This window comes from Protopterus annectens, chromosome 6.part0 (genome assembly GCF_019279795.1).
Source record: "Protopterus annectens isolate FY-2018-M chromosome 6.part0, PAN1.0, whole genome shotgun sequence".
Lineage (NCBI taxonomy): Eukaryota > Metazoa > Chordata > Ceratodontiformes > Protopteridae > Protopterus > Protopterus annectens.
In genome coordinates this window covers 1,065,693,630-1,065,721,624 of record NC_056737.1, presented here as the reverse complement: position 1 = coordinate 1,065,721,624, position 27,995 = coordinate 1,065,693,630, and the positions used below count along the sequence as shown (strand labels likewise).

Genomic DNA, 27,995 nt, shown 5'->3' with positions numbered 1-27,995 from the left:
GATAACCCAAGTGTGATGACTGCAGCAGTGTACAATGATGAACATCAAGTAGCAGTAACAAAACTATACAGAGAGTATTATGTCTACGTATTACAAAACCCTTATGTAAAAAAAACTAACTAGTAAAAACAGTCAGTAAGCACTGGCCAATTAAAACAAATAATTAAGAAAGCTCTTCATATTAGCTTTATCATTTAATAATTTGGGGTGTAAAGTTTTTTGTAGAAGAGGCAAAACCCCCTTAACATCACATGGAGTGGTTTCGCCCTGTATCTCTTACTGACTATAACATCCAAGCTTGTACCAACCTGAAGAAAAAGATGAAATGCCCTGTAACTGAAAATTCAGTAAAATGAGTTTTGGAACAATTGAATAACTTCCATGTGGATCTGTTAGCATAAAACTAATTTTATTTTTTAGTCACTGTTGTCAGTAATGTTTCTTGTATGTATTCGTAACACAGAAGAGTATGAACAGGTTGCTGATCATAACCCGCTTATTATGTGTTTAAGACAAACATGGCTGCCAAGAAATTCGCTTTGAGGGTGAAGCTGTAGAGGAGAATCTTGGCATCCATTTCGAGAACATATAATAAGGGGTTATGATTGGTGAGACGATCATCATTCTTTGTAGTGCATGGACCTTCATCTGATCCATGTACAGCAAGTGTTTTCCCGCCTTTCAAAGCCATAAATCACTTAACAAGCACTGTCACAGATGCAATGTAACACAGTCTGTTATGTTTATACTTACCTTCATATTCCTCAACTGTCTAGATTTTCACAGATCATCCAGATTATTCCTTCATATTTTTGGTCTGTTCCTCATGAAATATGTGATTTTCGGATGAATCACTGATGCCTGAAGCCACTGAATAATGAACCACTGAGGCCTGAAGCCACTAAATAATGAACCACTGAGGCCTGAAGCCATTGAATAATGGCATACATTTGAGTTTCAGCATTCGCTTACTTCAGATTATGAAGGCAAACACACATCCTATTATTCGGATGAACACACACATATCCAGCTATTCTAGCAACTTTTTTTTTTTTTTTTTACAAGAAGTTAGGGACATGTAAAGGGTATGGAGAGCTGGCAGAAACAAATGTTTTGTTCTGCAGCTGTCATTTGCTAGCACAGGCAGACTACTGTCTAATGTGGGACCTGACTTTAACAAGTTTCGCATAGGCTGCTTAACATTTGTTAAGGTCAGGTCACTTGCCATTCTGGCACTTCACTGGCTTGTCTTTTTCTGAATATTGGAGTGTAATTAGCCATGCTCCATGCACTAAAATGTTTTCACTATCTTAACACAGCTCAAAACTCAATTATTTTAATAACCACCATTTTTTATATTACGAATAAAATTCTTTCTACCCTGAAAAACCTAATACCAAAATGTCTAACTTACTTGCCTTCAAATAGCTCCAATACTAGATGTAGGAATATGTATGTCTATAGCTTTCTTGTCTATAACTATCTATCTACCTACCAATATATACTGTAACTGCTTAAAATTACAAGACTTGCATTACGGAGTCCCACATAAAAATCTGAACTTGCATATTTAAGACTGCCATTCCTCAAAGCATTTCCTTTTTATTGATAGATGGCAGTTTCAGAGCTGGTAAATATAAGTAGGGGGAGAGATTGGAGGGCTACACCAGGTGCATTGCTCCCCCCCCCCTCCAAAAAAGTTTAAAAGAAAAGAGCTATGTTCAATATTCAGCCTTTTCTTGTATTTTCATGTCTACTCTCTCTTGGGATTCCATAATGTAAGTCTTGATATATATATATATATATATATATATATATATAGAGAGAGAGAGAGAAAGAGAGATCTAAGACTATTCACTGAAAGTCAAATGACTGTGCACAAATCACTGAAAGTTCAGTTCACTGAAAACACAATTCACTGAAACACGTTTCAATGAAAGTTAAATATGGCCTTTTCCCCACTGTAGTGTGACACTAGAGTTAGTATATATAGTAAGGGGGGGCACTGCCCCACCCCACATTGGGGGGGTGGCATAGCCCCTCCCACATAGTCTGGATATATATTATGTTCAGAAAAGAGTAATTTATTGGAATTGCAAGTATCCATGTATATAGTTCAAAATATTTAAAATAGGTGGGGGGGCCTCCCACACACCCCCTTACTATATATATTAACTTCTGGGTCGCACTACAGTGGGAAAAATGCCATATATAACTTTCAGTGAAATGTGTTTCATTGAATTGTGCTTTCAGTGAATTGAGCTTTCAGTGAATTGTGCACAGTCAAATGTGTTTCAGTGAAAAGTCCTAGAACCATACAAATATATATATATATATATATATATATATATATATACACATATATATACACATACACACACACACACACACACACACACACACACACTGAAGTATCCACACGTGTGTGTGTGTGTGTGTGTGTGTGTGTGTGTGTGTGTGTGTGTGTGTGTGTGTATTTACAGACACACACACACATACACATACATACAGGCATACTTACACATGCAAACACTCACACATATGAATTATGAGTTAAATTAATCAGTACATGACTTACTCTCCACCCCATATGCAGCAGCACTGCCCAGCACTCAGATGCTATAGCTTTCCATATACCTGAGTCCTTCCAAGCTCTGATTTGTAACACTAAAGTATTTGCTCCATTAACAAAGATTTTCTTTGGTGCATTAAGCCCACATACAGCCTAACCCTCATGTCATATTACATGGCTTTGATACTGTATCCATTTAATCAAATCAAACTAAGTATTATACTAGAAATATAATAGCAACAAGAATGCAGAAGAATTACAGGATTCTGGGTGAGTTTAGAGAAAACCCAAGCAGTACTATAAATGACGGTTCAGTGGGTTCACTATGTGATAAACAACCAGCATGCCCACACTTGTGGAAAATGCAAAACATTAAATACCCAGGAGTGTGATTTAGGCCTACATATGAAGAGTTAGGTACAGCATATGGACACGTATTAGAGAAAATTAGAGAGAGAGACAAAGAGCAGGAAGATTTTAAGTTTTGATTCAGATTAGCTTGTTCAAGGTTTGAACTTTTTTTATGCTACCACATTTTATGTCCTTCTGTTCCACATTTACAATACTACAAGGTATATTAAGGTAGTAAAGACTGTGATATGGGATTTATTTGGAACCCTGGGAAGTTGCTGGTGCAATGGGATAGTTTAATCTTAATGAAACAACAGGAAGGCTGAGAGTGCTAGACCCAAAAGACTACCATGATACAGTATACTTCAATATATTAAAGCAATTAAAATCAGGGGAATGGGATGCTAGGTGCAAGGTAGTAGTCAGAGCATCCAGTGAAATCTGGGGGTTGAATAGAATGAGGTTGTTTGACAAAAACTAAGAGGGACATATCTAAACCCCAGAATCTGAATTACAACACTAATGTTGAAAGGGATCCTGAGGACAAATAAGGTAATGAAAAATTGCCCTAGACACTAAAGATAATCACAAGGCCTTCTATAGTTATGTCAGGAATATGGGTGGTAACTCCCAGATATGCTCTGAATTGTTGCATAACGGTATTAAATATACCGAACCTACAGACATAGCCAACATCCTGGTAGACAGATTCAGCGCTAACTTCTCCCCCTTTCCCCCTCAAAGGAGCAAATGCCTATCCCAACTGTATGTAACCTCCCTGACATCACAGATGCACAGGTGAAAGCTGCCCTCTCCAAAGCAAAAAACACAGCATCTATGGGACCGGACGGTGTCCCAGGCTGCGTCCTACACGAGCTCCAAGAACTGAACCCTCACATTAAGTCAATGTTCAAATTTAGCCTTACTACAGGATATGTACCCAAAGAATGGCGAATGGCTACAGTGGTCCCACTCCACAAAGGTGGCGCCACAACGGACCCCGGGAACTATCGTCCTATAGCCTGACTAGTCTGGTCTGTAAAGCTATGGAGCGTATTATCATGGAACTCATAAACAAAGACATTGGGAACCTCCAGACACTGGACCCTACCCAATTCTGCTTTGTTAAGGGCAGATCTTGCCTCTTAAACCTAGTTGATTTCTTTGAAACAGTTACCAAAGCCATAGATGAGGGCAAGGTAGTCCACACAGCCTACCTGGATCTTGCAAAAGCCTTCGACACAATACCCCACTCAGGCATCATAAATAAGCTTACTAGCTTAAATATCAACCCCTATGTCACAAGATGGGTTGCAAACTGGCTCAGGGATAGAACCCACATGGTCAGAATTGCAGGTGCCACGTCCGAATCCAAACCAGTTACAAGTGGCGTCCCACAAGGCTCAGTTCTGGGACCTCTCTTATTCGGTATATACCTCTCTGAGGTACAGGCTAACACAGGGGGACTCTGGCTGACAAAGTTCGCAGATGACTGCAAACTGGGAGCCATAATCGACTCTCCAGCTGACACAAGCATCCTCCAAAAGGGTCTCACAGAGACGGATGCTTGGTGCCAGAGCCACAGCCTCAAGCTAAATGCTAAAAAGTGCATAGTCATCCCCTTTGGGAAAAACAAAGTGCCCACAAATTACCACATAGGTAGTAATCCATTAAGTACGGAGGAAGTAATTAGGGATTTGGGGACCCACGTAGATAGTAATCTATCCTTTGACAATCACGTTGCCAAAGTGGTTAGAAAGACCTTCTATATAGCCCACCTTATCACGAAAGGGTTCGCATCTAGATCAAGAGAGGTCATTGTGCCCCTCTACTCATCACTCATCAGGCCCATAATTGAATACAATGCCCCTTTTGGGATGTACCTTACCCGACACCTGCAGCAACTGGAGAGACCCCAAAAGTACCTCACCATGAGGATCATGGGCCTCAAACAGATGCCCTATGCAGCTCGACTAAAGAAACTCCAGCTCTACTCAGTTGCTTACCGCCTACTCAGAGGCGATCTATGCCTGACGTACAAAGCCATATCTAACCCAGAATTAATGGACATGCTCCACCTCAAAAAATCCAAATCCCTTAGAGCTACACGCTCCAGAGACTTAAACCTCAGCACAAAAATAAATAGGACATGCTGAAGGGACAGATTCATTTCCCAGAGGCTCCCCTCACTCTGGAATAGAATCCCAATTCATGTTAGACAAAGTCCCTCGCTGACCTCTTCAAGCGAAATCTGGACGCGTGGATGAGAAATCGCAAATTCACCCCTGGGGTCTCTTCTGTGTCCCTGCTTGACAGAGGCACAGTAAACTAATCTTAAAGGGCTACCTACTGTGACCTACTATACAGAGGCACAGTAGGCTAATCTAATAGGGAGGCAAAAGCCAAATACACTATGGCTAGGCTTATAAATGCCCTAGGGCAGATAGCCTAGTATCTACCTATGAACCTAAAAATATGGAAAAATATTTCTTGCCATTTATTGCTGATAGACCTTTTGCATGAAAGGAAAAGGGAGGAGAAAGGATTCAAGAAATGGAGACAGAGATAAACAAGCATTAAAGTTAGGCAAAAGACAAGAAAACGAGAGGGATGGGTGGAATGGAGGCAAGCCAAAGAAGTCTTAACCTGAAAGCAGCTTGGAAACAGAATATGAAAGTTTGATCCTGCCATTCTCCTCCTGATCCATCTTAGTAATACCTGCTAACCTGAACCCTAACTTGCATCTGAACTTAAAAAAAGCCAACACTACCACTACACAAGACAACTCGGACACTCACCACATGGCTGAATGAACACACATACACACACACGCACACACACACACACACACACACACACACACACACACACACACACACACACACACACACACACACACACACACACACACACACACACGCAAACATACACAAACACACACACACACACACATATACACACACACACACACACACACACACACACATACACAAACACACACACACACACACACACACACACACACACACACACACTGAAACATACACATACACACACACACACACACACACACACACACACAGTAAATCTATCCCCCTAACCTAACCCAGACCGGCCCTAAACACTTACAGTCTTACTCACAATGAATCTAGCTCCTTCCTTAACCCTTACTCTAACCTTGACCCACACACCCACACTCATTTGGACAAACAAACACGCACACACCTGGCATATATCACATTTACCTTTTTCAGCAAATCAAATATGTGATGAAATGCACATTCAATAAAGTGGATATTCGAACAACTGTGCATTTCCAGCTGTTGACCAAGGCAATGGTCCATGGAATGAATACAAACCAGCAGCTTGGCAGATAGCTCAGAGGGCTAAGGCTCCAAGCTGTTAATTAGCTGCTCCCTGTAATCAAGGGAACATAGTTTAATTCCTTACACTTCCATTTGACTAATGTAGGATTCTGAACAAATCACTTAATCAGATAGTACTCAAGAGCAGGGATACTTAGCCTAGTAGGCTTACCTGTTAAACAAAAGATTATTTTATACATTTTTGCTTCCTTTATTAATAATGACATTAGATTACTGTATTTCCAGAGTGAAGTACTTTGCTACATGCAAAGCATGGCAAGTTAGAATTCCACTTGGAATATTATCAGGATCAGTCAACTTATTTGTTTTCACCTATTCTAACGTGATGAGACAGTTTGTATTCTACCTTGTATGGTTTATCAGTAGCCCGTAACTTTTTCACCTGTCTAAAATGCTGTAGAAGGTTTTTAAAGCATCTGTAATATCTGCTATTATGGCTCTGCATATCTGAAACGTCTAAGGTTTGGCTAGTACAGCTTTATGATTTATCTCAAACACTTACCGAAATCTTATTTATTATCAGTAATACTAGAAGCTAGACTGACTTCAGGTATCTTTTTTTAGCAGTGTTAGTTTCTTGGTCCGTATTCTGTTACTGGAAATAAAACTCATCTTATGCCTTGATGATGACCTGCTCACCTTCTAGTTCAAGTGGTTTATTTTAATTCTTGTTCTTTTTAATCTGATCAACAGTGCGTCTTTCTTGTTGCTATGAACTCCAGCTATCTTTCTTACTTTTCTTATTTTTCTTAACATTTCTTCACGAGTCTGTGCACATTTGTGACATTGGCATTGCATCTCAGCACTGCTTTAATAAATACAGCTGTATCCAAATCCCAGTTCCCTCATAACATTTGTTGTTTAAAGATTCCCATTGCCATAGTCTTTGGTTACATTTTCTAAGGACTAGTTTCACTTCTTGTAGCGTATACTGCACATAAGTTAGTTAATAAGTGTTTCCTTGTGCCAGTAGGGCAATAAATAACCCTAAAGTGATGTTTGATACTCTGATATTACTGAAAACAGTGTCCCATGTATTATTACTTGTAGTAAGGCCATTAATGACCTTCCGTGTCACATCATATGACTATATTAGGATTCTGACAGCAGCATATTCACCATTTCCAGTTTATTTCAAGCAGGTGTAGATCACCACATATGACGTTTAATGAATATACAGTAGCTATATTAACGCTGTTGCAAAGCAACTCCTATGTATTGTCTGGTGGTGTGCATGACAGACAGTTTATTTTCAATGTTAACGGACACTTTATACCAATACCCTTATTCTGTCAGTTACTCTGGTGTGTATATATTAAAGTTACTGCATTTCTTGCAAATATTAGTGCAGCCTTCACATGCACTGTCCATTCTTCAGATTTATTAATCTGTTCACTCTTGTATATGTCGGAGATGAACACCTTCATTGAGTCACTTATTAGTCACAAGCTAGTCACAGATTCAAACAGTTCTATCTGTAGTAAATCAAGAAAAGGAAAGGAATACTCTTACGTATACTTGCAGCACACATTACAAATGAAGTGTCAACTAATGATTTAAATTATTAGCCAGATATGGAGCATGGCTTTGGACAGAAGGCTAATATGAAATAATGAGTGATTCACACACAGGAGGAATCTGAGCAAAATGGAAACTACCAGATAAACTGTAAAGGCAGTTGTATGTATATGTAATGAGGTGCAGTTCCCCTGATTATCTCCCACTACCTTATTTAATTCTTTCACTTTGCAAACTCAGAATCCGCGGTGGTGGTGCTGCGGTAGCATTGTCGCCTCACAGTCAGACGCTGTCCGGTTCAATTCTCAGCTAGAGCGTCTTCTGCGTGTAGACATACGTGAATGGGCGTACCTTCGTTGAAGGTTGTGCATCAGGGCTAGTAACTTGGCATTTAAAAATCAACTACCAATCATTAGCGGACCAGAGTTCTGCTGTGGCAACCCCTAACCGGGAAAAGCCGAAAGACACAACAACAACAACTTTGCAAATTCAGAGAGGTGGGAATTATTTGTTAGTCACTGCTACCTGCCTCACATTGGTCTGTGACTCGCATACAAACATGTGACCCTGTCTGAAATCTCTCAAACTTTGGAGTATGAGAACACTGCTCCATGAAGCCCACCGTTCAAGAAAAGAGGGACATAGTTTTAGCCAAGATAGATTTTTTTTTTTTTTTTTACATAGAATGAAGCATCCTTTAATTCTTAAGTGTAAATTATATAACAACATTGAATGAAGCATCCTTTAATTCTTAAGTGTAAATGATATAACAGAATAATACTTTTGCAATGAAACATACCTGCACTTTTCAGAATCTGGGTGAGAATGTCCTTTGGAACATCCTCGCCATTACGGACTGCTTCCTTTCTCCGTTCAATGCACTCCCTGCCAGTGCGACGCAAGAGCTTTGCAGATTCCTGCACATCTTTCACAAACTTCCTGTGCTGAGGCATATACTGTAGAAATAATACCACCACTTAACAATACATTGAAACTGTGTAGTCCCTACAAATATCATATATGCATTTTAAAACTGTATGTCACATACTGCTAGTGTTATGATTAATAGGGGCATACAGGAAAGACACAACAGACTTTTGAGTTTCAGAAAGTTCTAAATAGTGCAATAAAATATGTTGATACTTACATGGACCTTTGCAAACTTGATTGCATGTCTGTTAAAGCAGTTTAAAATATTTATATTCAAATCTTTATAAATATTAACTGAGTTTAGTTTCATTCATGCTGTACCTACTTGGTATGAATGCCAGCAGTGGGTAGTCATTTTTAAGAAGGGTTCTTGGTTCCTGAGAAGTATAGCAGGACTTCCCCCCATCTGTCTTAGCTGACTTTTGTAAAACCTAGTCAATTGGTTGTGTTTTTGAGATGGTGTGCTGCCCAAATAAGGAATGTTTACATACTGTTTCTCTAACCTGACTAGTGCAGAGTACAGGACAGTGTATCGGGAAGTACCAGACTGTACAGTCTGACTATCTGCAGTTGCATTTTGTGAAGATGGCCTCAGATGTAGCTAGCAATAAATCCTTCAGCTGTCTCACTGGTGTAGAGTAAAAGTTCTAGTAGGCAACACTGGTGATCTAAGTTCAGTTAGGGCCAGCTAACAGGAAGCTATCGTTACTTCCTCATTGGAAAGTTTGAGTTTTTGCCGCAGGTGTAACATCACACTAAAGATAGGGACTAGCTAAAGGCAGCAAGTCAGTACAAATCTGAGAGATGCACTAGGAGTACCACGGCCCACGGGGTAGTCCACATATGAAGGCATGTATCAAGAGTCAAATGGAGAGCAAAGCATTCAGTCAGTGTATGCAGCATGGTCTACCCATGCCGTGCCGTGAGGATCAATACATAGAAAGTAACAGAAACACATGCAGCAAGATGGCTACAAATGTCACTTCTCCCCCAAGGTAAGACAACAAGGGCAGCAAAGACAGGAAAGAGTGAACCAACATCAGCGGACATTTTGAGATCAACATACTTCTCAACTGTCCAGATTTTCACACAATGTCCAGATTTTTTGCCTCCTATCTTTGGTCTGTTCCTCATAAAATGTATGGTTTTCTAGCAAATCACTGGGATGATCTAAGGACTGAAGTCACCAAATAATGACATATATTTGAGTTTCAGACTTCAAACCCTTTAGAAAATGTATGTTAACACAATTCCTGTTACTCTAGCAACTTTCTAAGTTTATAAGATATTTAAAATATATAAGATATAATATTTAAAATCTGTCCCTGTTTTTGGAACTTTGTCCCCTCATTTTGCCAGGCTTTGTCAAGATTTCTTGCACTGAGTGATTGAGAGGTATGGAGACCAATCATCAAAAAACAAATCCAGCTCCTTTAAAATTTAAGTGTTAATCTGCAACTATACAGTTAACACTGTGTAACACCAGTAGCAAAGCTTTTTCTTACAATTTAACTGCTTGTCCTTCCCAATAGTGTTTGTGCATAAAGTGCAGTTTATTAATAATGGCATTTATAGTTGTAGGGAAACACAAACCACTGCAGCTACTGAAAAAGAGAAATTATTTGCCTGAACACTGTGCTATAAAAATAAAGACTTTTTATTCTTTAGAAAGAAAACTGTCAAATAGCCTCAAATAAAAATAAAACAGCACTTTTGTTGAAGTTCAATGAAAACCACTCTTGCTATGTGTACACCCAGTATACATAATGTGACAGTAGCTGTGGTCATTGGTTGTGCAAGTGTTAAGTTCACAGGCATGCACTTGCAAATACAAAGGTACACACGTAAATGCACAGGCATATGCATGCATATAGCTAGGTATATGCCTGCAAAGTACATCTGTAATCTATCTCCAAGGTCATATAAGCCAACAATAACAGACATATTATGCCTCTGCATACAGTAATTTGTACTGTTCCTGATTAATTGAACCACATAAAGATCCACTCACCAGCTACAATATAGAGGTGGAATGTGTCATACAGTCAGTTACAAAGATTTATATGCATGCAGAGTATCCTTTATTTCTTTAAATGTGTTTTCTGAGGTAGGGCACTAGTCCATGTGGACCTTTTTCTGGCAGCCATGTGCAATACAGAAGACATTCACAACGGTTTAGAGTATAATTGAAACAGACAGTGAAATGCAAAGTAGAAAAAAAATGGATGAAGTGGATATATATATATATATATATATATATATATATATATATATATATATATATGTGTGTGTGTGTGTGTATATATATATATATTTGCTGTTGTTGTTGTCTTTCGGCTTTTCCCGGTTAGGGGTCGCCACAGTGGAACTCTGGTCCGCTAATGATTGGCAGTAGATTTTCACGAACGGCGAGGTGCCAGCTCAACGTTCAGCCTTCAAGGAAGACACGCCCATTTACCCATGTCTTTCGAACGGCCACCCAAACGCTGGGAGGACATGCAGACTCCACACAGAAGGCACTCCCTGCACTCCAGCCGAGAATCGAATGGGAGAACCTCTTGCTTTATATATATATATTTTTTTTTTTTTTTGATTGTTTTGTTTTTGAAATCTGTCTTTCCCAGCCCCCCCCTAATAAAATGTATCAGCTCCAAGATTGCACAACAGCAGCATAAGGAGAAATTCTTAGATCCTGCTATAACCTGATCTTGCATGCAGAACAGCCAAAAGGTTTATAAGTTAGTACTAAACTAACTACCCTTGTGGGCCATTTTGGGCCTAGCCAATTACCAAGTGTCAATCAAACCCTAAACTTGTGAGTATAACGTATACACCTTAACCATTATGCCAACCTCCCACACCTGCTGAAATGAGACTGAACTGGCTTAACTTTGGGGAAGGGAAGTAGCCAGACACACCACACTGGCAACACCTAGTGCTGAACAGCAGACAACCACCTGCAGAGGAGGCTATGCTGAGCAGACAACCACCTGCAGAGGAGGCTATGCTGACTCATGCTGCTTGCAGCGCATAAACTGCTGAGTTCCCAGGAAAGAGAAGTCGGTCATCCTTCACTTTTCCTCCCCTGACTTTGGCAGCCACTATGAGTCGTGCAAGTTTCTTGAGGAGATGAGTAAGGTGGGAAGGAGAATTCAACTAGGGCCAGGCATCTGACCAGCTCCCTATCACTCACCTCTCATTTATAAGGCTTCCTAGGTTGGCAACAAATGGGTCAAAAGTATCTCCCCAGCCTGGGAGAAGCCTTGCTTATGCTCATAGTGGCAATGAATGGGCTGAATGGGTGCAGGTCTAGTGGCACAAAAAAATGCCATCACAAAGCTTTCAATTCATAAATACTGAAAAAACTCTAGAAATACAGGGTAGTAGTTATTATTACTATCTTCCAATGCTTGTTTCTCCAGTATACTTTTGGCTTGGGTGCTTTCTTTATGGGCCATACATGTTGTCCCTCTGTCTTTATGAGTTTTTGCAGGATGCTCCCATTTCTTCCCACATTCCAAAGACATATATGTCATAGGTGAAACACAGAGTGCGTGTGTGTGTGTGTGTGTGTGTGTGTGTGTGTGTGTGTGTGTGTGTGTGTGTGTGTGTGTGTGTATCTTGCAATACACTGTCATCCTTCCCAGGATTAGTCTTTCTGTCTTGCATCGACTGAGCGCTAGGGACATTCCAGCTCCCTAAGGACTCTGACCTAAATAAGTGGATATCACAGAATGACAAGTACCATATGGGCATGAATGCTTAACTCTGTAATCTGTGAACTTAGTTGTATTTCACTGCATAATAATTTTAAACTGACAGTTTAATAAGCAAATCCACTTGGGAAGTGAGCTGAGGTTTGTAAACTGCCAACTATAGTTCCATACATTACATTCTACATCAAAACTTGAAAAAGTGCCCTATATACCCCAAATACCCCCAAACTGCTATATATGGTGCCCCTTCCAAGCAATTGTCAGCCAAGCTTCCAGGAGAGCTACCTTGCTTTCAATAGTATAGAAATGGGTATACCTTCAAAAGTTCAACGGCCACATCTTTGACACTGCTGCCTTGAACTGCAAACCGCGAAATTCAAAAATCGCAAAAACCGAAGCACCAAATTACATAACCTCGCCCCTTTTTAAACCATGGCAGCACTTGTTTTGGTGGTGGAGCGATGGGAAATGCCGAAAGTCGATATTTTTTACGATGTTTAGGGAAGTCATCGTGACGGAATTCTGCCAAAAAGTTTGCGTTTAAGCACATTTGGAAATGTGCTTTCGAACATATGAAGGTATACCACAGAAATTAACCTGAGCAGCCCTTATAAATTTAATTATCTAAACAGTTGGCACACCCAATGTGTATTCTCATTTCCCATGCAACAGCTTTTTAGTCATATGCAAGTAAACAAGTTTATCACAAGTAAACAAGTCTATCACAAGTAAACAAGTCTATCACAAATAAACAAGTCTATCACAAGTAAACAAGTCTATCACAAGTAAACAAGTTTATCACAAGTAAACAAGTCTATCACAAGTAAACAAGTCTATCACAAGTAAACAAGTCTATTACAAGTAAACAAGTCTATCACAAGTAAACAAGTTTATCACAAGTAAACAAGTCTATCACAAGTAAACAAGTTTATCACAAGTAAACAAGTCTATCACAAGTAAACAAGTCTATCTTTCTATTATTCTTCTCTGTGCAATTCCCAGATTAGATTTGTGTTATTCATTGGCTGCTGTATACTGTATTTTCCTTTTTGTTACTTTATTTCATTTCTATATTCATTGCATTCTGCAGTTTGTTTTTGGCTCATATTCTGACTAAAAGTTGTCCTTATGAAAAGCTCATTTAACCTGTTATCAAATGAATAAATAAAACGCTCATGAAGAAACAATGTGATGCATGCTGCTAAGTGGAGATGGTGAGCTGACTTCAAGTATGGCAGTAGCATGCCATGCAGGAACAGGTGGTGAGACAACAATGAGTCATAGTAAGCACTCCCCTTGACCCCAGTACATCAGAACTGCACCTCACATCAAGACATGTTTTTGACTGAATGAAAGATACGGTTGCCACCCGTCCCGTTGTCAGTGGGACACTCACGGGTTGAGCCTTTCATCCTGTTCCCCACATTTGCAGACAGTGGGTCTTTAAAAGTCCTGTTTTCCACTTTTCATGCTCTTCAATTGCCATTGCAATGGAAAAGCCGAAAATACTTTTTTCCTCGGCAATGTGGCTATGTCACCAACCCGGACTTGCAGTTAGAGGGATTCCCTGCTAGGTCCGGGTGGTGTAATTCAAGCAGCAATTGGCTGCAGGGATTGGAGGGGGCAGGGATTCACCTCGAAGAGCCCAATAAAGGTTGCAGCTGTAGAGCAGTTTTGTCTTAGTGCTCTACAGTCGCGAAGAAATTGGGACTTAAGGTTTGAGATTTCCAATCCCAGCAGCAAAGAAGCTAGCCAGCCAGCAAAGAAGCCAGCCAGCCAGCAAAGAAGCCAGACAGCAAAGAAGCCAGTCTGCCAGCAAAGAAGCCAGTCTGCCAGCAAAGAAGCCAGCCTGCAATGGAGCCTGCTAGCCAGCCTGCAAGGGAGCCTGCTAGCCAGCCAGCCCAGCCACTTGAGCAGACAGAGCCAGTCATCCAACTAGCCATTCCAGCAGTGAGGAAGCAAGCTAGCCCAGCAAAAACTATGATAGTGGTAAGTACATAACATAGTATTTTGTGGCTTTAGTTATTTAAAATGGGAATATTGTGCTTTATTTAAGTTTCTAATGTTTAGAGGTAGATGGGGATGCAGTATGCAGTATTTTAATCTGTGCAGTAGTTATTTTGAGATTTTTGAGTAGTAGTTTAAAATGGGAATATATTGTGGTTGATTTAAGTTTTTAATGTTTAGAGGTAGATGGGGTGCAGTATGCAGTATTTAAATCTGTGCAGTGGTTATTTTGAGATTTTTGAGTAGTAGTTTAAAATGGGAATATATTGTGGTTTATTTAAGTTTTTAATGTTTAGAGGTAGATAGGGTGCAGTATGCAGTATTTTAATCTGTGCAGTAGTTATTTTGAGATTTTTGAGTAGTAGTTTAAAATGGGAATATATTGTGGTTTATTTAAGTTTTTAATGTTTAGAGGTAGATGGGGTGCAGTATGCAGTATTTAAATCTGTGCAGTGGTTATTTTGAGATTTTTGAGTAGTAGTTTTTAAAGGTATAAAACCTGTATGTATATGTAATTGTTATTGTTCTTGGGGGTATGACTTGGAAGCATTACTTTTAAAAAGCTGAACTGTGTGTATAGAAGTTGTGTTTATTTCTCGTGGAGGGCAGTGAAATATAAATTTAGTGTGATGTATTTCTATTGTCGTAGCTTTTTCTGGGTATTTTCTGTTTGCAGATAGAAAATGTTTGAGCACAGTTTGCACTTTTTTGTGTGGAAATGTGTGCAATTTAATGCTGTTTTCAGGAAGTTAGGATATACTGTTTGGGTAATTTTTCCTGTTCTTGCAAGTCAATGTGTATGTGGTACAAGTCTACCTTTTGAGGGGGAATGTTAACAGTTAATGTAGTGCATTTATTATTCTAGTAGGTACATGTTGCCAACTTGCCGAAGCTGTTTCAATATTGTTTTCATTTATACTTCTAAATGTGTGCATTTCATTTTTTATGCGTTTTTAATAAGGTTAAAATGTCCTGCTTTGCTTGTAAAGTGAATATGGGTGTGCTGCTTTTACTTGGGCCTGTTTATTGCATTGCTGTGCTGGGTAAATTACTCTTAATTGCTATGTTTTGAGGTAAAAGGAGTCCATGGAGTCTGCTGTACATTGTAGTTTATTTTACGTCTCTTGCGAGAAGTATTTTTAAAAAGTAAAATGTTTACAGACTTTTTCCTGTTTTTTTTTTTTTGTTGTTTGTTTTTTGGTGGATGCATGCTCAGATGTTAATGCAGTGTATTTGAGATTGTGCTAAACCATGTCGTTGTTACAGGGTAGTTTGCTTTTAGGGTGCAGTTTGTAATTTTGTGTTTTTCTTTGCTTTAGCGTTAATTTGCTAGTGTGCAGTATGTAGTACTAGGGTATAGTATGTAGTTTTGTGTTTTTTCTTTGCTTTAGCTTTAATTGACAATAAATCCAGATTTTTTTTAAATTTTCTTTTTGAATAGTCATGGTTGGTTTATGATTTTTTTTACTTTTTAAATAAACTAGTGTCTGTTTAATGAGTAGTGTGTTTGTTATTCCTTTAAAGTTTATTTACTGTTACAACTGAGTAATGTGTTTTTTTGCAGTAATGCTTCACTTCATTTAAATGGTTTGAGTTTTAAGTATACTGTAATGTCATAATGTTGTATCCATAACTGTAATGTAACACCTCTGGTGATGTCGTGGTGGGGGTGTGGCCATTGTCATATTGGTCACACCCCCTGTCATATTGGCCACACCCCATGTCTCACTTTGGCCTTGTTAAAAGGTGGCAACCCTAATGAAAGGGTATCTGACCAAATATGTGGGTACCTGTCATTATTTCAGGGACTCTATTGCAAAGCTCAAATTTTGTGATTTGTTATTGAATTGTGGGTTTTAAAATTATTTTCCAGTTGGAGTTCTCCTCTTACTCTCAAGCATAGTGATGTTGGAGGTATTATAGTTGAAAATCAAGAGTGAGGAGGTGGAATACCCATTATAGGTTGCAAGGAGCTGACTGAGTATTTTTGCCAACTTCATTATTTTCATAATTAGCAATTTTTTTCAGCATCTCTTCTTTGTTGTGGGCTTTGTTTTTGCATAGAAATCCAAATTTATATTCCTTATGGGTAACTTTAATTTGAACAGCAGCCCGATTATAGGCAAAGCACTTTGTAGAACACTCATTGAGTACTACTTTGGAAAATCCTAAGTGTATCCCACTCCTCCCACTTACTGGAAAAATGTACTATCAAGAAAGATGCATTCCTATAACTGTAGAAATGTTTGAACTACTTTTCCAGCAAAAGCTTCATATCTTGAAGCACCACCATTAATTGCAAGTACAGTAAATGTTACTGTAGACCATAATAATATGTTAAATAGTACTGTGTTACCAAGTAGGCTGACTCCAACATTGAACTAGAATTCTTTCTGAATATAATGCTTGCACTTTACAGTGAATTCTGCCAATGTACAAGGGGACATATGGGTAACCCAGCTCCATGGGTTACCACAGAAGTAAAATAAGCCTTCACACTCTGTAATACAGCATGGTTCACATAGAAACATGTCAGTACATACGATGGCTTTGGGCCTTGTCACAACAACAAAAAGTAATGTAAAACACTGCCTAAAATTTCATATATGAAACATTAACTTGCCTTGCTGAAAAACAGAAAAGATACCTGGAAAGACATTCACAATTTGGTTCACAGGCTGTTACTAGGCTAATGACCACTACGGCCCTCACAAGCCTAGCCACTCACTCCAAACCATTTGGGGCCTGAGCATTATGGGCGTCTATAAGGGAGGGATTTTAGTAACTAAGGATTTGTGGGGAGGGTATCAGTTAGGATAATACTTTCCTTATTGACAGCGTCTGTCTACAAGGAACATGAAGGCCAGACCAAGAAAATATATGATTTCCCATCAAATTGTCAAGGTTTTGTTTGAACAGGGTCAGGGATGTTTTACATGGATGTGAAGCCTATCCCATAGTGCAGGGATCCTTTGAGACAGATTTCTGTTTCTCCAGCATGTTCTGTTTATGTCACATGTGAAGTTCGTATCTCTGGATCTAGTGTTTCTGATTTGTTTTGTGCATGTGCAACACATCCACCAGGGCTGGGTCTGAGAAAGCCCTGTAAGCTAGGCAAAGATCTCCTTTCAGCAACTGGTAGGAAACGGAATATAGAGACAGAGCCTTTAGGTGGTCAGTGTAAGTCAGGATATTCAAGACCCAAATTCTCCTGCTGGGAAACCTTTGCTGGTGTCCCATCTGTTGCAAGTGTCTGGTTAGATACATGGCAAAGGGGGCATTGTACTCAATGATAGGATGATAGGTCTGAGTAGAGTGGTGCTATAACTTCCTTGGACCTGGATGCCATACCTTTACCTATAAGCTGGACGGCATAGAATGATTTTCTTATTATCTTACCAATGTGCTGGTCTGTCCTCACTCTATTCAAAAATAATTTATTTAAAATTATGGCGAACTGTAAATTCACTCCTGGGGTACTGTTCTTGCCCCTATGGACAGAGACAGTCTATAAAACGACTCAGGGCTCCAAAGCCCAAAGACTCACTACCTTGATACTACCTCATCCCATATCTGGGGAATTTAGACATAATACTGTCATGTCCTGGATATTACTGGCTAGGCTTGTAAAGGCTCTTGTGCCATTAGCCTAGTAGTTACGTATGAACCTAAGAACAGGGGTGTTGTGTAAAAAGCAAGGGGTGGAGGGATTCATCAAGGAGAACAGAGACTCAGGTGTGATTACACAACATTCAAAGATATAAACTGGCAGAGACAAAGACAAACGTATGCACACAATACACACACACACACACACACACACACACACACACGCACATCGTGAGTGCCATTTTTGTAAGTGCATCTTTTTGAAAATGGTGGAACAAGGATTCCAGTGGCTATGGACAGTCCACAGCTGATGGTATTATTACTTTAACTGCATTATAGGCACATTGTAGATTATTAATAATAATGCACGTACAGCCTGCTTCTGCTGTGTGCTCTGCATGTCAGTCATACTTTGGGCACCACTGCAATTTACTGATATGCAAAGAGCAGAGGAGCAGAGCAGAGCTGCAGTTACTGTGACGCTAACATGCATGTGGAGTGTGATTTAGCAAAGTTTTTGCCTCACTGAATATGAATGCATACCACCACCTACACTGATCTCTTTCTACATATGAAAAGAAGGACTGCTGTGCAAGTTAAACACCATCCCTTTTTCATTTTGGCAGACACAGTGGGTAGGAGAGGTACGCTAGCTAGCATGCCCATGTGACTGCCTTTCTTTGATGCCACTGTGTTCGCTGAAACCAGCGCTTGCTGCAATGGGCTACTTACGTTTTCTTTTTATTTATTGAAATTAAACCAAAGACTGAGTGTGCAGAAACAAAACTGACCTTAGAACTGCATGCTGACTGTGGGAAAGGCTTAAACGGTTCTGTACCTTTAAGACCAGTGCTGAGATCTAGAGCTCTACCCCACCCTCATCTGTAAGTGAGTATTTAAGGAATATTTTCAATGTTGTGTATCAGATCTGAAGATGCGCCTGTGATAGGCGTGAAAGCACTCATCTTCTCTGTATCTTTTATTATTTTACTATTTTTAACTTTTGTTTTAATAAATGGAATTAAGTGGAAATCTCTGCTGTGTCGGCTGGATACACTTGTTTTGTGCAATTTTATTTATTTACTTACTTACATTTTGTTGACTGAGTTAGACACACTAGGCCAGAGTTCTCTTTTCGAGGGAGAACAGAGGTGGTATTTTTTTACTGTCTAGGGGAAATTTGCCCAGTCCTTGAGGAACCTCTCTTGCTCTTTTTTTTAATAAGTGCTGTGGGATCTTTTACATCCACCTGAGCTACCACCAACTCCAGCAGATGGGGCCTTGGTTTAATGTCTCATCTGAAGGATGGCACACCCAGGAGTGCAGCATCCCCCTCATGCTGCACTGCAGTGTCACTACTGAGAAATTAATCCAAGTGCCTTGTGTGGGAAAAGAACCCACAGCCTTCAGGCACCTAAGGTGAGTGTGCTACCAGTTGAATGACCGACACTGCCCTACACTATTCATTTATTTTATTTTATTTATTTTATTTTAAATTTGTTAACCGGGCTAGTCTAGCTGGATATATTTCCATTTTCAGTAGAGGCCCGGGGAGAAAAGCTCCAACAAGATAGAAAAATTTAAAAATATCGTTACATGGTAAATGAAAGGATTAATAAAAAATACAAGTAATTATTACATACTAAAGATATTTACACTTGAAAAAGCAACAATAAAAAAGTAGCACAGTAAGATTCATAAGGAATTTTTCACATCAAGTAGAAAGATTTCAGCAGTATGTTGATTAGAGTTTAAACAGTACCAGCCTTGCTTACATGAATAAGCATTAAAATGTTTGGAAGTTTGTTTGGAAGAGGAAGAAACAGTGGTGGAAGAGGGTGGTTAGTCAGGGTTACTACAAGGACATAACCAGTGCGTTTTGAGGTGTTTTTTGAGTTTTTGTTTAAAGAGAGGCAAGGATGCGATTAGAGTTAGTTCATTGGGTAGCAGGTTCCAGTTTTTTCCTGCTGCATTACTAAACAGAGAGTCACTTGGTTATGCTAGCGAGGAGTTTGCTAGAAGAACGTAGGGAATTCAGATTTTTATAGGGGATTAAGAGATTGGAGAGTATAGGGGTGGTGTTGGGTTGGTAAAATATCTTGTGGGCAATCGTGAGTTGGGAGATTATCAGATGGTTTTGGAATTCAAGCCAGTCTAGTTGCCAAAGATTCAGACAGTGGTGGGTTCTAAAGAGATTGCCAGTGGCAAATCTGGCGATGTTATTGTAGAAAGTTGCTAGTTTGTTAAGGTTATTTTCTTTAGGTTGGTATAAATAGGTGAGGCGTACAGAAGAGTAGAGATTAGATGGGAGTGAGCAATCTTGGTTCTGGCTGCTGAGGTTAGGAAAGGTTTTATTCTATATAAGGAGACTATTTTTCTGTTGACTGTTTTAATGGTGTTATTTATGTGGTAATCAAATGTAAGGTTATTGTCAATGGTTATTCCTAACAGTTTAGTGGTAGAGTCAGGGAATATAATAGTGCCATTATTTGAAGAGACTGAGAAATCTATGGGGGAGGACTTGGTAGTGGGGGTAAAGAGAAGGAGTTTGTTTTTTTTGGCATTAAGAAGGAGGCAGCGTTTTGTAAACCATGTTTCTACAGTGTTAAAAACATTTTGAGTAAGAGAATATAGTTCTGATGGAGAGTATGCTGAGCATATTAGCGTAGAATCATCTGCATATTGAATGCAGGTGGCTTGAGGAATTACTACATGGAGGTCATTGATAAATAATGAGAAAAGAAGTGGTCCAAGAATAGAGACCTGAGGGACTCCGATGGTGACTGGCAGAAAGGATGAAATTTGATTTTCCCAGAGAACTGCCTGTTGCCTGTTGCTGAGGTAGGATCTGAACCATTTAACAGCCTGAGAGTCAAAGGAAAGGGATTCAAGAATATTGATTAAGAGAGTGTGGTTTACCATGTCGAAAGCTTTTGAGAGGTCAATAAAGAGTGCAGATGAGATGATGTTTTTATTGCGGTTTCTATTGATGGTATCTGTAAAGGATAAAAGGGCAGTAGTGGTACTATGTGATGGCCTAAAGCCATGTTGGCAGTTTGCTATTATGTTATGTTGAGATAGATGATGTAAAAGTTGTTGGTGAATGCATTTTTCCATAATTTTTGCTAAGGGTGATAAGAGAGCTACTGGCCGATAGTTAGAGTAGTCATTTGAGTTCCCACCTTTATGTAGGGGATAATGTGGGAGATTTTCCAAATATCTGGAATCGTTCCCTCTTTGATTGTTCTATTTATAAGGATGGATATAAAGTAGGCAATTACTTTGGCTGCTTTTTGGAGATATTGTGAAGGTAGCTGGTCAGCAGAAGGAGTACATGGCTTGAGTTTTTGAATGAATTTATAGATGAGAGTAGTAGAGATGGGTTGTAGTTTGAATGTAGGTAGAGAGTCTGGTGTGATGGTGGGAAGGCTTGAGTTGTCTGGGATAAGTTGACTAGCTAGAGACTGTATGGTCTCAGTGAAGAAAGAATTAAAGGTATTGGCAGTTTGATGGGGGGTATTCGGATCTGCATCAAGTGGGGTGGGTGTTCAAGAGTGTCCAGGGGAAAGGAGTTTATTGATACTAGACCAGAACTTCTGAGGATTATTTTGGTGAGTTTGCTGCAGTTTACAGTAGTAGTTATTTTTATCTGTAAGTATTGCCTTTTTTGTACTATTTCTCAGCTGCCTAAAATTTAGTTGATCAGAAATATTTCTGTTAGCTCTCCACTTAGCCCAAGCTTTGTTCCTAAGCAAAATTTGATGTCTGGTTTCTTTAGAAAGCCATGGGGCTGGGTTGGACTTCATTCTGATGGACCATTTAGGTGCCTACCTATCCAGGATAGATAAGAATTTAGAGTTAAGATACTTTACAGCCTCTTCAAGTGGAAGAGTTTTTAAAGGGTTCCAGTCACAGGCACTAAGTTCAGTTTGAAATAATTCTGAGTTAAAGTGTTTGGTAGAGCGTGCTATCCTAAAGGTGGGGAGGTTGGGAAGATCCTTCTTTTCTCTTATGATGTAGGTCAAAAATGATCACTTACATTGTCTGGCAACGTTCCTACCTTATAAGATTGTTTCTGTTTATTTACGAGTATCCAGTCTAAGGTGCTCTCTTTTTTATTTATTTATTTATTTATTTATTTATTTATTTATTTAACATTTGTTGACCGGGAAAGTCCGACTAGGTTCCACAGATCCTGTTTTCAGCAGAGGCCGAGAAATGCTCCAGGCATGTCTTTAGAATGTGGGAGGAAACCGAGTACCGGAGGAAACCCATGACAGGGAGAACATGCAAACTCCACACAGAAGGCACCCCGGCCGAGAATCGAACCAGAGAACCTCTTGCTGTGAGGCGACAGCATTAACCGCTGCACCACTGTGCCGCCCTTGGTTTGTTAATTCTGGTTGTAGAGGTTAAGGTTTGGCAAAAGCCATGGAGGTTAATATGAGAGGTAGGATTTTCAGCACTAACACTTTTCCAACCAATATTAAAGTTGCCTAGTATTATTGTTTCTTGGGGGTAAGTAGAAGACACCCAGCTTATTATAGCCTCTATTGTAGTGATATTATTTCCGGGTGGTAAGTAAATACAGATAATGTATAAAGATTTGTTTGCACTGATTTGAAGTTTGGTGATGAGGACTTCTGCGTTACTATCCTGGGTTGGATTATATGGTAAGGTGGAGATATGAAGTCCATCTTTAAGTAGAACTGCTACTCCACCCCCTTTGCATTTTGTTCGGTCTTGTCTCACTGTGTTATAGCCTTGGGGAATAATTTCATTGTCTGTAGTTTCTGGTTCCAACCAAGTTTCAGTGAGGCAGAGGATATCAAAGGAGTGAATATCTAGGAGGGCATGGAGGTGGTCTACTTTATTATTAATGCTTTGGATATTTAGATGACCTATTAGGAGAGAGTTATTGAGTTTGGGGTGGTTATTTGGATAGTGGGGTTGGTAGGGCCAGGGTTGGGGTGGATGTCACCATCTTTTAAGGGAGGGATTATTTAGTTTTTTTACTGAATTATACCTAAGGTTAGTTTGAATTTTCACTTTCTTTATTGTGGGTATATTGTGTATAATGTGGGAGTCTATGGTATTTAGGTAGTAGGTAACTGGGAATGTAAGTTATGTTAGTATGACTATTAGAGGGTATATGAGTGTGAATTGCTGTTTGTTTTAGGGAGTGGTTAAGATGGTAATAGCGCAGTTTTTCAAAGGAGGTAAGAAGGTAGGTCGAGGTGAGGACAGTTGAAAGTATAACTGCAAGTGTTAGCTTGGTTAGATTAGCCAGAGGCATCTTATTGAGATTATAAATAAGAGGAGTGAGGAGTTAGAGATTGAAAAGTAGAAGAAAATAAGATAAAAGGATAAGGGAAGTGAAGAGAGGAGGGCACTAATATATATTAGTTAAGAGTAGGAGGATATGGTAAGGTACTCTAAGGAGTGGCTTATTGTGAGTGATTGTTAGAAGGTAGGGGTGTGGCTAAAGTGTATGGGATGAGGTGAAGTATGGGATAGGCTGGAAGAGAGAGAGGGTGTGGTTAGGGAAGTATAAGGGTAGTACCTCTGAGGGTGGGTGGAAATTGGATGTAGGGTAGGGGAGTGGAGTGAGCCCGTAGGGTGAACGGAGCGGGTCAGAGCTGAGAGAGGCTGAGAGGCAATCAGTTATGCAGAGAGACTGTGTTCTGCAGGCTTAGGAAAGGTAAGAATCATTTTCTGTTGCTACTTATCAGAAAACTGGTGAACAAAGGTATAGCTGTGTAGGGGAGAAAGGTAAGAGTAAAGGATTCTATAACAGAGAGAAAGATATTTATAAATAGTGCTATGGCAGGAAAAGAGGTTTAAACAGAGAGTTAACTAAGGGGGCCAGTAGCTGTAGTAGTAATTGACAAAAAAGCTGTCTAGTTTCTACAACTCTCAGACTTAACCAGGATAATTCTCTTTTCAACTTTTCATGGGGTGGGGGGTAATTACTTGAGTAAAACGTACAAGCAGGGATAGCAGAGTATGGCTGGTCTGCAGAGCTAGTGGATTTCTACTGCCAGTAAGAGACAGTTTTCCATGGCTTGAGGTCTGCTGCCCTCTAGTGGTAAATGTAAGGAAAACACTAACTCCACTAGGATGGGGGGTGGGGTAAGATAGTAAAGAGATGATCAGAGGGGTAGGTCCGCAGGTGTGCTGGCCCTTACAAATTAATTTAAATTTAATGCACTCACAATTAATTTTAAATTAATGCACTCACAAGTTTATAGTTAAATCCTAAAGATACTGTAGGATATCACCTACACTGTGAGGCTGAACACAGACAGTCTAGATAGTTCCTGTTGGGCTTCTAGGTTAGGTTTCCCTTCTGTTCAGTTTGATTTCATTACCCTTACAGGGTTGCTGATAGAGGGACAGGCTGTGTCTCAACACAGGGCTTGGTAGACTGTGAGGCTGAACGCAGAGAGTCTAGATAGTTCTTGTTGGGCTTCTAGGTTAGGTTTCCCTTCTGTTCAGTTTGATTTCATTAGCCTTACAGGGTTGCTGATAGAGGGACAGGCTGTGTCTCAACACAGGGCTTGGTAGACTGTGAGGCTGAACGCAGAGAGTCTAGATAGTTCCTGTGGGGCTTCTAGGTTAGGTTACCCTTCTGTTCAGTTGGATTTCATTAGCCTTACAGGGTTGCTGATAGAGGGACAGGCTGTGTCTCAACACAGGGCTTGGTTGCGCACACCGCCCGGAGATCGAGGGGCTGTTGGCTGGGAAAGAGGGATTTAAAAATCTAACATGTTATATCATGTTTCACATATGATGCTGCACGGCCAGGTCTTGCAGTGCAATATAGCAGCACTTCCAACACCTTCCAGTGGTGCGTTTGAGATCTGTTGGTTTATGCCCAATTCAACACCTTGCAGCGGTGCGTTTGAGATCTGTTGGTTTATGCCTTTACTCATTTGATGCAGCATTACAATATGGATGAGGCGAGAACCTTGGTCCACAGTCAGTGTTTTCATGAATCGTGCCCAGCAGGTTATTCTAATGGCTGGCCTCCTATGCACAGCTGTTCCATATGAAGACTTGTTGTAGCCTGCAGCATCATTGTTCTGTGTTTGTCTCCACACCTTGAGTATCCATGAATCTAGAAGGGTTGTGGAGACAGGTTTCTTCCATTCATCAGCTCTATGCACTATGGGCTATATGCATGAAAACCACCCATGCATTTCAAATAGCATTTTCCTTTCTTATCCACAAATTCTGGAATTCGGTTCCAGGTTCAGCTAGATTACCGCCAAGCTTATGTTCATTTATCAACAAATTTAAAAATGTTTGCAGAGGTCTCTTGTAAATGTAGCAGTGATATTAGATAATCTAAATTTGTTCGATCAGATGAGTGTGAAGTCAGAAGTCATATCTTCAGTGTATCAGAGTTCACTTATAACTAATACTGTTTAGAAACTCTATGTTTCTTTCTGCTTTTGCTATGTATATTTGTAACTATGTCATGACTAAAGGGGGCCTCATAGTCCAAGCCACCTACCTGTAAAATTAAGAATAACAAAGTGGGTGAGGCAGCCCAAAAGAAACTGAGAAATAACAGAAAAAAAGGTAAAATATTCCATTACCAAGATATCACAGCTCCATGTGATACAAGTAAACGTCATAAAGGAAAGAAGCCATCATGGTTAACAAATGAAGGGGCAAAGAGGGGAAATAAGAGGGAATATGCATTAATGAAGCCTTGCAAAATACAGAAGTCAAGACTGGTGATTTATCAGTTAAAGCAGAAGGAATCAGGCAAAGCTATCAGCGTGGCAAATACATTAAGGAAGAGATCAAATCTTCAGTTAATACAGGCGGTGATACCTGTCGAGGTATATTAGAACACAGCCTTACATTAAGAACTGAATGGTTATGCTATTGTACAGTCCATACCAAAAGGAAAAGAGTGGATACATGGAGAGTTTAGGGTTACTCTGAAACATGGGCACAGTACTCTGACTTCTACGTTTAATGTCAAATGTAAAAGAGAGAGCGAGAGAGGAACAGAGGCAAATAATAATGATCTGGAAATAATTGAACACAGCTGAATCTTTAAATAATACTTATTTTATCTCCAGTGGTGTAAAATGACAATTTAGGAATACATTTTTTAAAGAAAGAAAACGGCGCACAGGTAATTGCTTAAATTACTTGGATTTCAATAGTTGTACTTCCAGCTATTCTGAATCATCTCTGAGTAGGAGGTTTGTTGCTATGACAGAATTTAAAATTATTACATTGTCAGCCTTTTCTATTATACTCTCCTTTGTTAGTTGTCATATAAATTAAGGACTGTATTACTAAGTACTTCATTAGATAGACATCAAAAAACATTCTTAGAGTTTTACACACTTTGAGTAAAGAAGTAATATTATATTTAATTTTATTTTATATCCTTTTATCTAACTGGATCTTCCTAACCATTAAGACATCAAGTATCTTCCCCCAGATGCTCCAATGGCCAGTGTCCAATTTGGCCTCCTGGACTTTAAAACCCCATATCATCTTTTTTAACAGAGTAGCCTCATCTTGTGTTTTACGTTGGGGAGTGTTTAAAAAAAAAATCTTGGAATGAGATAAAAAAAGTAGGTACTGATGAGCAGGCATTCAAGGGAGGTTTGGATTTAATGTTATTAGCTTGACCCTTCTGCCTGGCAGCAGATGCTCCCTGTTTGCTATATTCCCTCATCACTACATGCGTGTTTCTGCTCACGTGTGTGGAGCTACTGTGCAAGCATGCCTTAGTTAGTGCTGAATTCTTAACCCTGCATGCTGTACATCTGTTTCACCAAAATGTGTGGACACTGCAGTGACTGGGCAACTTCTCTGACTCCCAAGATGGATGAAATGGTTTCGGCCAGTCACTCATACCTTATCTCATTGGCTCCAGTGCCTGGGTCACTAATTTATTCCTAGTTATCTGGGTCATGCTCAGCACTTTATTCCTTGCTAGCATGGAGCCTACATTTCTTAGTTGTGTTTATCTTTGTTTGCTAACCAAGAAAACCTGACTTGCAATAATTTATCTTCAGCAGGAGCCCTATAAGAACATATGAATGCTATGTAGTAATAGTAACACAGCATGAAATATAAAATAATTTTACTGGAAGAAACAATAAACAAAAAATGCTAAACAAAAGACACTTGGCACTGGAAAGAAAACTAAATTTTAATATTTAGCAATACTATAATTTCACACAGAAAAGAATGCAAGTGAGCAATGTACTATAGATACAGACAATCAGAAAAAACATTTGACAGATAATTTGCTTTGCCTGCATTACTTACTCGCGCACACACATGCACACACACACACACACACACACACACACATATATATATATATATATATATATATATATATATATATATATATATATATATGTGTGTGTGTGTGTGTGTATACACACCATTTGTATGTGTAGCCTTAGTAGCAGGCCACAATTATCGATGGATACTAATGTTCAAACAGTAACATTCTGGTGACAGAACACTATACACTATTGGAAATACATTTCGACACTTATGAAATGAAAGCAGCAGTACCATAAATGAAAAGAAAAGTTATTTTTACCTTATTCTGTACGTAAGTAAATGCTTTTTTGATTTCACCTGTTTTTCCTATTGTTAGACACTATTTGGACTTTGTGCTCTTATATTAACACTTCTGGGTGACTAGACAGCCTGTACTTTGTTCCAAAGAGCTCCCGTAATCACTAATCCTAGCTGCCCTTACACCTTGCCTGCATCTGACATCTGGGAACACTTAACCCCATTTTGGAGAACAAGTAGTGAAATCCTTCATTCCCGATCCCTGCAGTAATGCTGAAGATCCTCGCCTGGGGGAGGTGCTGATATTGCTTGTCAGTTGCTTCTCTTTTCTAC

General features: G+C 39.4%; 1 protein-coding gene across 1 annotated transcript in view; it reads right to left on the bottom strand.

Moving 5' to 3' along the window:
• Positions 1-27,995, bottom strand: part of LOC122804682 (cholesterol 24-hydroxylase-like) — a 491,057-nt gene that overhangs the window by 199,253 nt on the left and 263,809 nt on the right. The window contains exon 8 of the mRNA XM_044074688.1: positions 8,627-8,783. Within this exon, the coding sequence (XP_043930623.1) occupies positions 8,627-8,783 (157 nt within the window). The remainder of the gene's footprint in view (positions 1-8,626; positions 8,784-27,995) is intronic.